Source organism: Pelodiscus sinensis, chromosome 6 (genome assembly GCF_049634645.1).
Source record: "Pelodiscus sinensis isolate JC-2024 chromosome 6, ASM4963464v1, whole genome shotgun sequence".
NCBI classification, from domain to species: domain Eukaryota; kingdom Metazoa; phylum Chordata; order Testudines; family Trionychidae; genus Pelodiscus; species Pelodiscus sinensis.
In genome coordinates this window covers 61,275,412-61,290,421 of record NC_134716.1, presented here as the reverse complement: position 1 = coordinate 61,290,421, position 15,010 = coordinate 61,275,412, and the positions used below count along the sequence as shown (strand labels likewise).

At 43.1% G+C, this 15,010-nt stretch overlaps 1 protein-coding gene across 4 annotated transcripts in view; it reads right to left on the bottom strand.

The window, feature by feature from the left end:
* The window catches only part of EPB41L4A (erythrocyte membrane protein band 4.1 like 4A), a 181,512-nt gene that overhangs the window by 102,011 nt on the left and 64,491 nt on the right, over nucleotides 1-15,010 (bottom strand). For all 4 annotated transcript variants that reach the window (XM_075932021.1, XM_075932019.1, XM_075932023.1 and 1 more), the window contains one exon: nucleotides 4,570-4,674. In XM_075932021.1, the coding sequence (XP_075788136.1) occupies nucleotides 4,570-4,674 (105 nt within the window). The remainder of the gene's footprint in view (nucleotides 1-4,569; nucleotides 4,675-15,010) is intronic.

The following is a 15,010-nucleotide window of genomic DNA, read 5'->3' as shown; positions in this document are numbered from 1 at the left end:
CTCCTGCTGGGCTACTGGCTAGGAGCCTCCTCTGGTAAGCGCCTCCCTGCCAGAGCCTGCACCTGGCACCCACCCCCTTCTGCACTTCAACTCCCTGCTCCTGGTCACAACCTAATCCCTCTGAACTCCCAACTCTGGAGACTACTCCCTCCCAGATCCTGTACCACCCCAACTTCTGCCCCAAACCCTGCCTCCATTAAAAGTGCAGCCCTCGACTACCTACCAAATTCTTGGAGTGGCCCCCCCAACAAAAATTATTGCCCACCCCGGCTCTAGATCCAGTGCATGGCCCCAGCAAATCACTCCCCATCTGAGGACATCTCAAAGAGCAGGAGCTCCCCAATTCATGAGGGGTGAATGAGAAGAGAGAAAGCCTATCCAAGCTGGTGCAGGCTCACCTTCCACCTGACTATCCCTCAGACCTACCACTTGGACTCACTCCCTGGATAACAGACATCTGTTATCATCTAATAACGCTCCTGTAGCTTCAGTGGTAACAGTTTGTACTGCAACAGAAATGGTTCAGGATTTAAATTCTGCTGATAACGTATGATGACAGAATTATTATGGCATCACGTAAGGATAGCTCAGTGGTTTGAGCATCGGCCTGCTAAACCCAGGGTTGTGAGTTCAATCCTTGCAGAGGCCATTTAGGGATTTGGGGCAAAAATTCATCAGGGATGGTACTTGGTCCTGCTGTGAGGGCAGGGGACTGGACTCGATGACCTTTCAAGGTCCCTTCCAGTTCTAGGAGATAGGCAATCTCCATTAATTTAAATCAATTTACCCAAGGAAGCAGGAAATACATAAGAAATCTGCATTAAAACTATATTAAAAGAACATTACTTAGAATGCAAAGTCAACCACACAAAATTTGGGGAATTCCAGATCTGCAGTTGTCTGTGAAGCCTTACTTCAGTCCCCTCATGTGTCTGCATTATGATACAGTCTTCAATTACACATCCACAAGATGTCTGCCTTAATCAGTTCATAGGATGGATACACGAGGTTGCAGTTTAAAGACTGCATGAGTAACCATAAATGTTGCATTTTGAATATTCCTTTCTGTTAGTAACATGTTAACATGAAGCACACATTTTTTCTACCAGATATTTTATTTTGCCACATTTCTCCATGAAGTACAGCTTTCAGAAAAATTAGTAAATACATTTATTTGACCTCAGGGACTTTAATATATCTACACAGCAGCGCTTAACTCAAAATAAGTTACGCAAATTGAGCTATGTCAATTGAATAGCTTATTTCAAAATTGGGAGCGTCTACACAGCACTTATTTCGAAATAGAGCGCTCTTTCTCTGACTTCCTTACTCCTCGTACAATGAGGGTTACAGGAGTCGGAGTAAGAAGACCTCCAGCCTGAGGGTATTTCAACATTAATATGAAATAACAGCCTGCTGTGTAGACGCGGACTAAGTTATTTTGAAATAATGTTGCTGTGTAGACGTACCCCTAGAAGTACCAGAACAACGCAAATCCAGGTCTCCTGCATGGCAGTGCAGAACTTATCACACATACTTTGTGCCAGTCCCTAGCTTTACACCTTTAACAGTCCTGTGAAAAAATAATTTTTCGTTTATTGTACTGTTTTATGCAAAGTCTCACTTATTGCATGAAATTTTTCCTTTATATTGGCCATTCACTGAACAGGATTTCACTATTAATCACAAATTAGCAAATTACATGAGAGCCTGATTTTCCTTCTCACCTCCACAGGTTTCATGCAGGTGTAAGTACTGTAATGAGCTCACTGGAGTTACTCTGCATTTACACTAACGTAAGCAAGAAAAATCTGCCCTGGTTATTCTGAGGAAAGCTGATAAGGTTCTGAAATTGCTCATTTAACAGAGATTTCCTCTGTCCATAAAACAGTTAATTTTTAACATTCTAAATTAACTAGATAGTCATTCATAGAGAGGAAGGCTGGTCTTACCATTAAGGCACTCAGTTAGGATCACTTGGGCTCAATTCCCAGCCCTATTACAGACTTTCTCTGTTATTTAGGACAATCTGCTTATGTCTCAATTACACTAAAACAACTCCTTTCTACTTACGGACAAAAATTTACTGTTGTTAATATAATTTATTTAATTCAGGAAACCATTATAAGCCATACTGTCAAAATTATATTTTGGGGGGGAGCAGTATAACTGCATCCAACCCAGGGCTTAAGCCGGCATGACTGTCATTTAATGGTATGATTTTTGTCACACTTCTTATCAACACAGTTATGCTAGCAAAACTATGAAATGGAGATCAGTCCTTAATCTCTTTGTAAAATGAAGCTAATACAAAGCCTCTCTCTTGACTGGTCTATTCAGATTGCAAGCTTTTTGGGAGAAGGGCGTGTCTACTGTGTATATGCAGAATACCTGTCAAGTACCAACCCCTTTCCACCTCAAAACAGAACCAGTTCATGTGGAGTTAAAAAGTCATTAACACACACCCTTCTTCTCAGGATATAAACAGCTACAGTTCAATATATACTGGCAGCCAAAAGCCATCTGCAAATCAATAACATCACTCTAAAACAGTGATCCAGGAAGTGGCCCTGAATCAAACAATCTGTGCCAAGCCTGAAAACACTGCTTCTATGCCAACCCTTCCCCCAACCCCAGCCAAAGCAGGAATTAGTCACAATAGGCTCACTTCCAAATAGAATTCCAATTCAAGGAAATGTAATGGGCTAAATCAGGGCCAGGCAAAAGACTGTCAGAGGGCCGCATTCGGCCCGCCGAGCACTCTGATCCGGCCCGCAGCAGCTCCCGGCTCTGCCACTAATGCATTGCTTGGGAGGCCTGAGCCCTTTCAATTGCTGCTATTAAAGAGGCTCTTGCCTTCCGGGAGGCTGCCAGGCAACATGGTAGCAGCCACCCAGCCTCAGGGTGGGGGGGCTCCCAGGCAACACTTAGCAGCAAAGCCTGGGAGGCCTGAGCCCTTTCAATTGCTTCTATTTAAAGGACTCGCGCCTGCTGGGCGGCTGCCAGGCAACATGGCAGCAGCTGCCCAGCAGGCACAAGCCCTTTTAATTGCTGCTATTTAAAGGGCTGGTAACTCCTGGAGCTAGAGCCAGGAGCCCTTTACATAGCAGCAAATGAAAGTGTTCTGGCCCCCCCGCTGCCCTGCCTCTCCCCCACCCCCAGGCTAGTCGAAACCTGGGAGCAGGGCAGTGGGTGAAATCTCTTTGCCCCGCCAAGGGCACACGGCACCAGAGGGAACCACGTGCTGTTCAAACCATCTAGCAGTTTTCTCTAGGCACTGTGTATCCCAGACTAGGGTTACCAGGTAGACCCCCGCCAAAAAACCGGACACACTTGATCGTGGGTGGGGGACGGGGGAGGGACCAGCCGGGAGAGGGGCAGGGCTGGCCAGGAGGGAGGCAGGGCTGGCCAGGAAACAGAGCTGGCGGGGGGGGAGGTCTGGGGGCCACGGGGCTAGCTGGAAGGAAGAGCGGTGATGGGAAGCAGATCTGGGGGTGGGGGGAAGCCATGAGGCTGGCCGGGAGGAATGGGGTAGGCCGGAGGAAGGGGGGCAGGAAGCAGCTCTGGCGGGGGAGGGGGGAGTGGCACAGTCGGAGTCCAAGGGGCCGCGCCCCCAGCAGGCACTCCCTCGAGTTGCTCATAGAAGCCGAGCGGGGTGGGGGGAGGGGCTAGAAGCCGCTCCCCCGCCCGGCTTCTGCATGCACCCAGAGGCTCCCAGCTGAGAGGTGGGGCTGCGATTGGTGCTGGGAGCTTCTGGTCCCATGCAGAAGTCCGGTGGGGGGAGTGGCTGGGAGTCCCAGTTCTCCCTCCCTCCCCTCCTCTTTTGCACAGGACCAGAGGCTCCTAGCGCCAATCATAGTCCCACCTCCCAGTTGCTTCCCCACCCCCGCCAGGCTTCCATCCAGCGCCCCGCCAGGCATTCAGAAAATACCACACACTGCACATGTCTGGTACTTTCTGAATATTTCTGACAGACGGTGCAAATACCGGACTGTCCAGTAGAAAACCGGACCCCTGACAACCCTATCCTGGCGGGGGAAGGGGCTAAGACTTCACGTGCTCCTCCACCCCCAGACCAATCAGGATTTGTGAGCAGTGAAGTCTCCTGGCCCTGCCCTTCCACCTGAGGCCCTGCCCCTTCTGGGGCCGCCTGCGACCACTTCAGAAATTCCCAAGGTGGTTCCCCTTCAAAAATTATTGCCCACCCCTAGGCTAAATATTTGATTGGTTTAATTTAACAGGACGAATTGTAATAGTACTTTTTATATACAACATTTTACTACTCATCACTTGCAACATGTTTTTTATTTTATTTTCTATCACCACATTTCTGCTCCTAATTAAGACAACAATAAAAATTTGCTAACTTCAGTGAGAGTAGAAGAATGACCTTTCTGCCAAAACACAAAAATAGTTCATTTCATCAGGCAAATTAAAGAAACTGCTACTGAAAATCTTATTCTTTCATGAGGTGTTTAAGATACGACAGCCAAGCATACAACTGAGAAAGGTCACCAACAGGGTAAAGTTTACAACTATGAAATCCAATATGCTGTGTATGTTACTCACCGTCTGATGACTTCTGTCACAGTAGCGTAGTCCAAAGTAATCTATCTCCACAAGGTTTAAATGACGGAATACGTAGCCCAGGACAACAGACCCTTTCGTTGACTTCTGTGGGAAAGAATTTACAGAGTCTTTTCACAAAGTGTTCGGCCTTTGTCAGCTATGCACAGTGGTATTCATGCATTCAGTTAAATGTCTAAAAGAGGAGGCAGTTTTATTGATTAGAAACAATTCAGGTTGCCTTTAACCAAAGCCTCAATTAAAACCAGACAAATTTCAGAATCTCCTTACATACAGAGAATCAATTATTTTGTAAACAATACTGAACATTTGGTAATTGTTAAAAACATGCATCCTAAAAATATGTCTGTTAATAAACCCATAAGTTTTCTTAAGACATTTGTATTCATGGCAAAAATCTGTTCTCTGATCCACATGACAGATTTCATTTCTAAGATCTTGTGCTCCCTCCAAGCGTGGATCTCTCAGTCAAGCTCTGCCATTGCATATCTGAGGAAAATGTTGCCATTAAAGTGTAAACAATGAACCATAAAATGCTCCATTACTATTCTTTACGAAGAAGGCTGCTTTTTATTCCTTTCATTTTAAAATATTTGTATAAGTCTAGATGGACCCAAACCAATGTTCTGAATCTACATAACTCCATCAAGTGAGTGTTGTTGCATCATTTAATGTCCACACTATTACTTAAACACAACACTGGTGAGGTGGCTCAAATTGCTCCTTCATTGTTGTGGTGTTGGCATGACAGATGCTCATTGCTATTTAAAGGCCTTTATTTCCGTGCTGTCTCACAGCTTGTGCTGAAGATTTCAATTATTGATTGGTCAGAAGTGCAACATCAGCAGCAATCTGTCCAGAAAGATTTGGGATGCGTAAATGAGATTATCCATCGTCTGAAAACTGGTGAGTTTTGAACAGTCTTCCCCCTAAACTGCATGGCAACACAGCCCCGCAGCTGCTTAATGAGCCCTGCCCAGCCAGGGGCTCAGGACTAGTGACTAGTGCTTCCCGCTGAGGACAGAGCAGTGAGTCTCTCCCTACCAGCTGACAGATGGCAAGTCATGGCGTAATCCTGCATAAAGCTGCCCCAGCTGCAGAGATTGAGAGTTCTCCTCCCCTTACCCATTAGGTGGGGACGGGGAATCATTCCCCCAGGATCTGCAGTGTAGAGTCTGCACGAAGGATGCTCAATATGCACGTCTCCTCCTTCCAAACAGAGGTGGGACAACAGCCTTAGTAGCACTGTCCTGCTGCACAACTTCGGATCCTGCAGCAAACCCTTCAATGTTTTCCAAAGATGAATATATACAGGCAGTCCCCGGGTTACGTACAAGATAGGGACTGTAGGTTTGTTCTTAAGTTGAATTTGTATGTAAGTCGGAACTGGTCATATTGTAGGGGAAACTCTAGCCAAACATTTCTCCAGAGCTCAGTTTTATTCTCCCACACCTCACTTCCCTCAGTCCTTTATTCTCAAGCTGAGGTGTCTGCTGAGAAAAGCTGCTCCGCATCTCCCTGGTCTGCTGGGGGAGGGGAGGCGCTAGCTTCGCGTCTCCCTGGTCTGCTGGGGGGAAGCAGCTAGTGCGGGGTTGCCTCACCCCGTTTGTAAGTAGGGATCTGATGTAAGTCGGATCCATGTAACCCGGGGACTGCCTGTATATAGGGAGTAGTCAGCAGGGGGACTGAAGCTGATTGAAGGAATGTACAGCAACTCCTCATCCTGGGCTTGAAACAAGCAGCTAGCTTTTCTCAGTACCACACAAGCTCAGCAGTAATAAAAGTTCTGTGGGCCAAATCACAGCTTCAGTGACTCCTACACAACCCCATTTCCCATAAACTATGCCCCCAATGCAACCTGTCTTCAGAGGATTCAGGCCCGTATGCAGGAATTTCTGTGGGAGGAGAGGTGCACTTTTTTTTTTTTGTAAACGTGGGCTACAATTTTGTTAACTATGGAAGAGTTCAAAATAGACACGCATTGAGTGCGCATAAGAGAGGTTAATGAAAAATGTGAGTGGAAACAGTAATTGGTAAAATGATTTTGTTATAACACACTAAAAATGTATGCAGTAATAAAGGTCTTAGAGAAATTACCTTCTGGATCATGGTGGGCAGCGTAGCTGCCAAGGCCCCTTATTCCCTCGGCCGCCACTGCCTGTTGCTGCGCTACCAGCTCAGCAAGGCCAGTTTGGGTGAGTGCAGCCAGTGAGGCTGGGACCGAACCACTCCTTGTGGGTAGGATGTGCTATTCCCCCAGCTTGGCAGCATGGCCACCAGCCCTGGCCACTCATGCCCCCCACAACACAGAACTCTCCCATCTACCTAACACAGTGGTTCTCAAACTTTTTGGTCCAAGGCATACCAGCTCAATGGAAACCTTTCTGTGGACCACCAGTCGCTAATGGAAACTCTTCCTTCATTACGTAATTATGCTCAAGCCATTTTGCTAGTGCTGCAGCTAGGGAGAACAGTTTAATTTAACCAGTTAAGAAAGGAAATATTAATTTAAATTATTAAACAGACTAAGCCCTTTAACTTTCTCATGTTAGTTTATCAAACTTCATTTTAAATAAAGTAAAATATTAATTTATGTCCAACAAAAAAGGTTCCCATGTTTTCTTTATTTATGGTGGAGTGGGGAACCTTCTTTGTGTCAGGGGCCACTGACCCACAGAAAAATCAGTCGGGAACCATATAAGTGAGAAGAAGAAAAAAATTTCTCAACCTCCAAACCCCACCTCTCCTCCAGTGCTCCAGCCCCACCAAGGGAGGGGGGCGGAGACAGGGAGGACTAAGGTTCAGGGTTTCCCATAGAATCATAGGGTTAGAAGAGATCTCAAGAGGTCATTGAGTCCAAACCCCTGCCCAAAACAGGTCCAACCCCAGATTTATTCTTTTGGGGTTCCAGGGTTAGTGGATTTTCTGGACCCCCCCAGACTCTGGGGTTGGGACAAAAATGGGGGGGGTCACTGTGTGGGACAGGGCTTCCAGAGAGAAGAATGGGGCATACATGATCTGGGCAGGAGGTGGGGTGCAGGAAGGGATGAAGGTACAAGGTATGGATGGAAGGTAGGATACAGGAGTAGTCTGAGAGTAGGGTGTCTGGCTAGAGGGAGGGGGCTAGAGCAAGAGCAAGGGAAGGTGCAGTGTGTGGCCACGAAGGAGGGTGCAGGAGCAAGGGTGGGTGCAGGAGTGGACTGGGGTAAGATGTCAGGCCGGGGAGAGGATGTAGGAGCAGATTGGGGGGGCAGGTGGAGGAACGGGGTGGGGATAAGCATCTGGCCAGTGGGGAGGGGGCAGGAGCAGGAGCAGGCTGTGGGGTAGGGTGCCTGGCCAGAGGGGAGGATGCAGGACCAGGCTGGGAAGTAGGGTGTCTGGCCAGGGGGAGGGTGAAGGAGTGCACTGGGGGTGAACGGTCTCAGAGGGGTTGTATGTGCATGAAGAGGCTGGGATTTTAGGGGTCTGGGCATGATGGGGTGGGGAGGCACTTACTTGCCTCCACGCCCCATGCCAGTCTCAAGCACTACCTCCCACTGCTCTCAGATTCCAGCCAATTCCAGCCCCCAGGCATGTGCACTGCCTTTCCCCCAGCTGGGGGAGAGGAAACGCTTCTTCCCCATGAGCCAGATTGCGCAGTGAGCTCCTTCCCCCCCCCCTCCCCGCCCCTGACAGAAGGAAGCCAACACTGGCACTCCAACCTTGCAGGAGGGGGAGGAGGGAGGGAAAGGCTAGAGCACCAGCACAGGTTCTCTGCTATGGGGGGGATGAAGGAGGTCTGAGCTCGAGCTGCGGAGCCCCCCCCCCCCACACTTACTTGGGGGACCATGGGTGCGGTGTGCTCACACTCTTCACACCCTCTCCCCTGCATATGGGTCTGGGGTTGCACAAGTGTAAGTGACTGTCTCTGTTGCTGGTCTTTAGCTAGTCATTCTGCTGATGATGCACCAAGAGGAAGAGAGCCCAGTGAAAGTGATGTCTAGCCAACAAATGTAAAAAGCAGAGCAAACACATTTTTGTCATTCGTCAGCAGGTCTGACTTACAACCCTTAATGGTATGAGCTCAGTTGTTAATGATGCCACTTTTACATAAACATTTTTCAGAACAAAACCATATTTTAAGTGCCCACTCAATTGCACTAAAAATTCAGACAATAAGCTTTTCAAACCTTTTGTTTGTCAACCCTCAAAAAGAACAGCATTGAAGATATTAGTGAAATCAATAAGGCAAAGTCAGGGGAATATTTATAGATTTATGATTCAGGAGTTGCATATGAATTGTATGATCAGTCGTTTGCATTATTCAGTCTTGTTATTTTATCCTGAGTCTCACAATATGTTGGTGACTTGACTTGCTGTCAAGTGATTTTGTGAGAATCTCAGTTTTCATTCAAACTAAAAGTATCTAACCCCTGGGGTTTAGGAGGAAATCTTAAAAATCTGAAGTGAGTTTCCATTAAAGCGTTAGCAACCACAAGATAATAAAAAGAATCCAAAATGTTTCTGTTTAAATTGCATGCCACTGTAAGTCAATCTCAGGATATTTTGAGACCAGACTCCATTTTTAAATGTCTGAACGTGGTGATAGAGAGTAGCTGAAAGGGGCACTTGACCCTGTGACCTAAACCAAGCAGCCTTAATGGCACTATACCACCAGATAGGTAAACTTAGTTTGTAGGGAATGCTACAATGCATGCAAGCCACTTCACAAGATGTGAGGCAACAGCTGTTGCTGATAAAATTGTCAGTGCAACAATCTCCAAAAAGCAAAAAATCTCCGTCAAAGTGTCAGCAGGATTACACACACAGCATGTGAAACTGCAAAAATTACACTATCTACATACCATTAAGATAAGACTTGCTAGGGGCCTATATTCTTAGAGAGAAACTCACAGTAGAATAAGTTTACTTCAAAATACCATCAGCAATGCTTTCAAGATAGAACAAATAACTGTTCAAATGAGTCAGAACATCTTGTTTTATATTTTAGCAACATGATTTTCAAAACCCCAAAGGCAGGTTTCTACTAGCTAAGCAAAATGACAACAGGAACATTCAGAAAATAACTTATTTTATTTTTTTTAACAGAAATGAAATTGCTCCTTTAAAATACAATAATACTACATTTCCACTTAATACATTGTTTACTAGCTCCAGAAAGGTTGCTGTTGCTGGTTTGGGTATTTTGTTTGTACTAACAAAGTCAGATGAAACATTCAAATCAGCAAAACAAGGGATTTAGCCCACTGCACAAGCAGACACAGTGTATGTATCTCTGGGGACAAATAAGGGAAGCAGGGGAGAGAAGAGAACAAAAAAGAATCTTCTCTCTCGGGCTAAGCAGTAACTGCAGAGCCCCTCTACAGAAGCTATTTCAGCTAATGGCTGCCTCTCTCACTCCATACACAGCATTGCTAACCCCAAGCACTCAAAAATAATAATTCAGACACCAAAGCTCATAATCATGGTTTTAGGAATTATGAGATTTCAAATAAATTGAAAAATTTAAATTTCTATTTTTTATCAGCCTTCTGATTTTTGTCATTGGTCTGAGTCTGTCAAATTCACACCTCATACTCAGCCCTCATAGAATTCTGTTCACAGACTGCTGCATAACAATGGGTAGAATTACGCTTTTTTCTGACATTGAATAAATAACTTTATTAGAATAATGAAAACAGTTTTCCACAAGCTTTCTCTCTCCGTCCCTCCATGCACTATGGAGCATCATTCTAAAGTATTCTCCTTCTTCCAAGCTTAGAAATACAGCCGCTCCCCGTGTTGCGAACTGTCGATTTACGACCGTTCACACTTACGACCAAAGCTCGCATGGAGCAGTCGTAAAGGCTGTTCCCGAGTTACGAACATGACCCACGGTTACGAACAGTATGGTCGAGTGTAACTCAATGGGGTCCGAGTTACGAACAGCTCGAGTTACAGCCAAATGTTTGGTCCGTAACTCGTTTGTAACTCGGAGAGAGGCTGTAACACACATATCCTCACGTGCACTCCCTCTACCTGTGCAAAACTGAGCTAAAGTAGCACAGAATCCCTTGATGGTCTTTATATTTATAGGCAGTGCTGCTTTTCCAAGAGACTGATAACCAGCCAAGTCTCAATTTTCACAAAACTTAAAAAACAGCAAATAGTCTCGTAGCACCTTAAAGACTAACAAAATATGTAGATGGTATCATGAGCTTCCGTGGGCAAAACCACGGTGCTACGAGACTATTTGTTGTTTTTTAAGTTTTTCCTGTTACAGATTAACTCAACTACCCCCTGAAGCTTTTAATTTGCACAGTGCATGTTCAAGCAGAGAAGATCTTTAACATTGTTTAATATTTACAAATATTCACCTAAACAAATAGGTAGGCCTTGATTTGCAGGCAACATGTTCAAACAGAGAACTCTGATCATATTTAATATTTAGAGACATTCCCCAAGACAATCACAAAGCATAAGTAAATACTAACAGAAACTAGAGAGTTTAACATAAGTGAATATAGCATTGGAATGTCCCAAATCCATTCCTCTGTCACTCTTAGTTCTCTGACAACCAACATGACAACCTGCTTTTAAGTTTTCAGTCACTGAGATCTTTGTGAAGAAGTGGTATGGTGCATATACCTCTCCATCTCAAACACTGTTCAAAGGGAGAACATTGTGCTCACTTAGTTCTTTCCTTATCCCAATGTAGTTTTATCCAGGTTCAAGCACTGAATTTAAAAATGAATTTGTAATGGTTTCTGCAAATGCAGATTAAACACATTCTGCCTGGTTACAGTGGCTTAGGCAAAATGATTTTCAATGAGTGTTGGAAAATGTTACTAAGCTGAACTATTTTTGAACAGTTTTGACTGTTTTCTATTTACCTGCTATTTTTAAAACATTCTCTTAATACAAATAAAATTCTAATAGCAGGGAGGCCTCTGTAATGTTAGAAGCTGTCCATTAGCCAACCCATTCATAACTTACATGATTAACTCAAAAAGTAATCATAATTAATTGTACTATTAAACAGTAGATTACCAATTGAAATGTATTAAATATTTTGGATGTTTTTCTATGTTTTCAAATATATTAATTTCAATTATAACATGGAATACAGAGTATACAGTGCTCACTTTATATTATTACTTTTGCTTACATTTTAGAGTGCAAATATTTGTAAACAGAAGAAATAGTATTTTTCAGTTCACCTCTTACAAGCAGTGTAATGCAATCTTTTGACTGTGAAACTGTAACTTACAAATGTAGATTTTTTTTACATAACCACTCAAAATCAAAACAATGTAAAACTAGCATCTATAAGCGCACTCAGTCTTATTTCTTGTGCAGCCAATTGCTAAGACAAACATATTGTTTACATTTACAGGAGATACTGCTGCCTGCTTCATATTTACAATGTCACATGAAAGTAAGAACAGGTGTCCACATGGCACTTTTGCAGTTAGCATTGCAAGGTATTTACATGCCAGATAAGTACAAAGAGCATACAAATGTTTAGCTTCAGCCACCATTGCAGAGGACATGCTTCCAGGCCAACGATGCTCGAAGAAAAAAATAATGCTTTAATTACATGTCTGACTAAACTGGGTGGAGGAGAATTGTACATGTCATGTTCTGTTTACCTACATTCTGCCATTTATTTCATGCTATAGCAGTTTCAAATGATGACCCAGTACATGTTGTTTGTTGTAAGAATACTTTCACTGCAGATGTCACAAAACTCAAAGAAGGTACCAAAGTGAAATTTTAAAGTCAGCTGCACCATTTGATCCAAGGTTTATGACTCTGAAGTGCCTTCCAAAATCTGAAAGGGACAAAATGTGGAGCATGCTTTCAAGAAATCTTAAAAGAGCAACACTCCGATGCATAAACTACAGATCCCAAACCACCAAAAAATAAAATCAACCTTGGGCTGATAGCATCTGACTCAGATGCTGAAAACAAATGTGTTGGGGTCTGTTTTGCTTTGAATTTTTATTGAGCAGAACCTATCATCAACATGGACGCATGTTCTCTGGAATAGCAGTTGAAGTATGAAGGGACATATGAATCTTTAGCACAGCTGGTACATATACATTTTGAGATCCTAGCTACAACATTGCCATGAGAATGCCTGTTTTCAGTGTCACCTTAAACTGACAACAAGAAGCAGGCAGCATTATCTCCTGCAAATTATAACCAAACTTGTTTACCTGAGCAATTGGCTGAACAAGAAGTAGGACTGAGTGGACTTGCAAGCTCAAAAGTTTTATGTTTTATTTTTGAATGTGGGGGTTACATTATTCTATATTTGTAAGAACAACTTTCATGATGATGAAGAGACTGTACTACAGTACTTATAAGTAACCTGAAAGATACGATTTCTTTTGGTGTTTTTTTATATTGCAAGTATTTTTATTTAAAATAACTATAAAATGAGGCCTGTACACTTTGTATTTTGTGTTATAATTGAAATGAATACATTTGAAAATGTAGAAAACATTCAAAAATATTTAAATAAATTATATCCTATTATTAAGAATATGATTAATTTTTAGTTAATTTTTAATCACTTAACAGCCCTAATTTTCACATATGAGCTCTAAAATCTGCCTCCTAGACAAATGTTCAGAAATTCTATGAATCTGGTTCAACTTATTGCACAAGCTTTACAAAGCATAAATATAAAAGGTTCTAAAAGCCAACAATTTCTTAACTACCTATCTCCTTGGTATTTTCCCCAAATTTGTGAGCCATATGTTGTACCAACTCCTTTCTAGACTTCATAGTTACCATAATCTGGTTCAACTCACTCTTCAGAACCATGTTCCTTTTGTAAATACGGTTAGGAACATGACATGAGATACATAAACTGAACAAAACAACACTGATGTAGAGTCTCCTATCAATATGTGCAACTAACGATGTGTATTGCTTTAGTAAATCAAGTTAACACGCTTGCAATGCATACACATTGGTGTGAGAGACCTCCTCCCAAAGTGGACTGAAAAGCCAGTGATGAGAAAAAAAGATAATTATATTATGTAAATAATTAATGGGAGTGGAAAAACAACTGGGCTTCAGAAATGTAATATTTGCTATAATATTATGTGGTCAAGTCATTTGTCTTCCAAAGAATTACTGTGCCAAATTAGAAGAATAAATTAAATCATTAAAGTTTGAAGCAAAAGGATTTTAGACCAGCCAAACATGCAAAACAAGGCAGTCTTAACAACCTAGTTGCAACCACCACCACCACAATTCTATCCTGTATCTGCTAAAGTACTATTTATGTCAACCCCAAAGTCAACCCCAAATCACCAGTTTGATTTCATTTATTAAATATCTACAGAGTCCATTCCTCTAAAACAATAATACATTATGACAGCATATGGCACTTGTAATTCTGTGGGATACAGAAGAACTTCAGGATGCTTGTGGTTTGAAAGGCTTGTTTCACTGAAAGAATTTCCTTTTACTTGCCTACATTGCTAGTTTCACAGCAAGAAAAAGACCCTTTGTCTTTCAGATAAAATGAACTTGCTTTGTCATAATCATCTACTCCACAAGAAGGGTTACACTATACCACTGTTCTTCTGATTGCCTTTCATTAAGGAATTCCTGTAACATTTCTTGATGTTTAAGGGAATCTAGAATCTTCTTTTTAAATCCAGACAAAACTATGATTGTCTTTACTGAAGATCACAGATTGTTCCATGTGTGGCAAGGCTCCCCAGAAGTCTTGTACTTTTCTCTTGGCCCTGGTCTACACGAGGGAGTTATTTCAAAACAACAAGTGGCGCATCCAGACTACCAAACCTGTTATTTTGCAGTAACAGGCTGGTTATTTTGAAATAACTCCTTCTGCTTTCCATGAGGAATAACACTTATTTTGATATAGTTATTTCCAAATAGCAGTAGTGTGGACACTCCTCATACTACTCCCCCAAGACATTCAAAGTAATTACTCCCCAATGCTTGAGGCTCTAAGTCAAAGTAGCACATCCACATTTAGGAAGCCTGCCTTGGGCTAATTTCAAGGCTTCCCTGTAGTGGTGGCATGCTAGTTTGAAACAAGTTATTTCAGGGGTTATTATTTCAAAATAATTTCCTAGTGTAGACATGCCCTTTGAAGCTTTTCAATTTGCTATTCTAAGAACCATCTTTGTCCCTCCTGCTAATTGCGGTCCCGTGATCATTTTGCCAGATGTATCTATTATGCCAGCATAAATCCAAAATAATGCTACATTCTCTAGGGATGTAAAAGGTTAACCAGTAAGTCTCACCCATAACAGGTGAGGCTTCCTCGTTCCAGTTATCCAGCAGGGGCTGGAGCAGCTCCCCATCTGCCAGGGGCAGGGGGCTGCTTCAGCTTTATGGGGCCCACCACAGGCAGGGGCTGCTCCAGCCAGCTATCCCCACTGCAAGTTACACA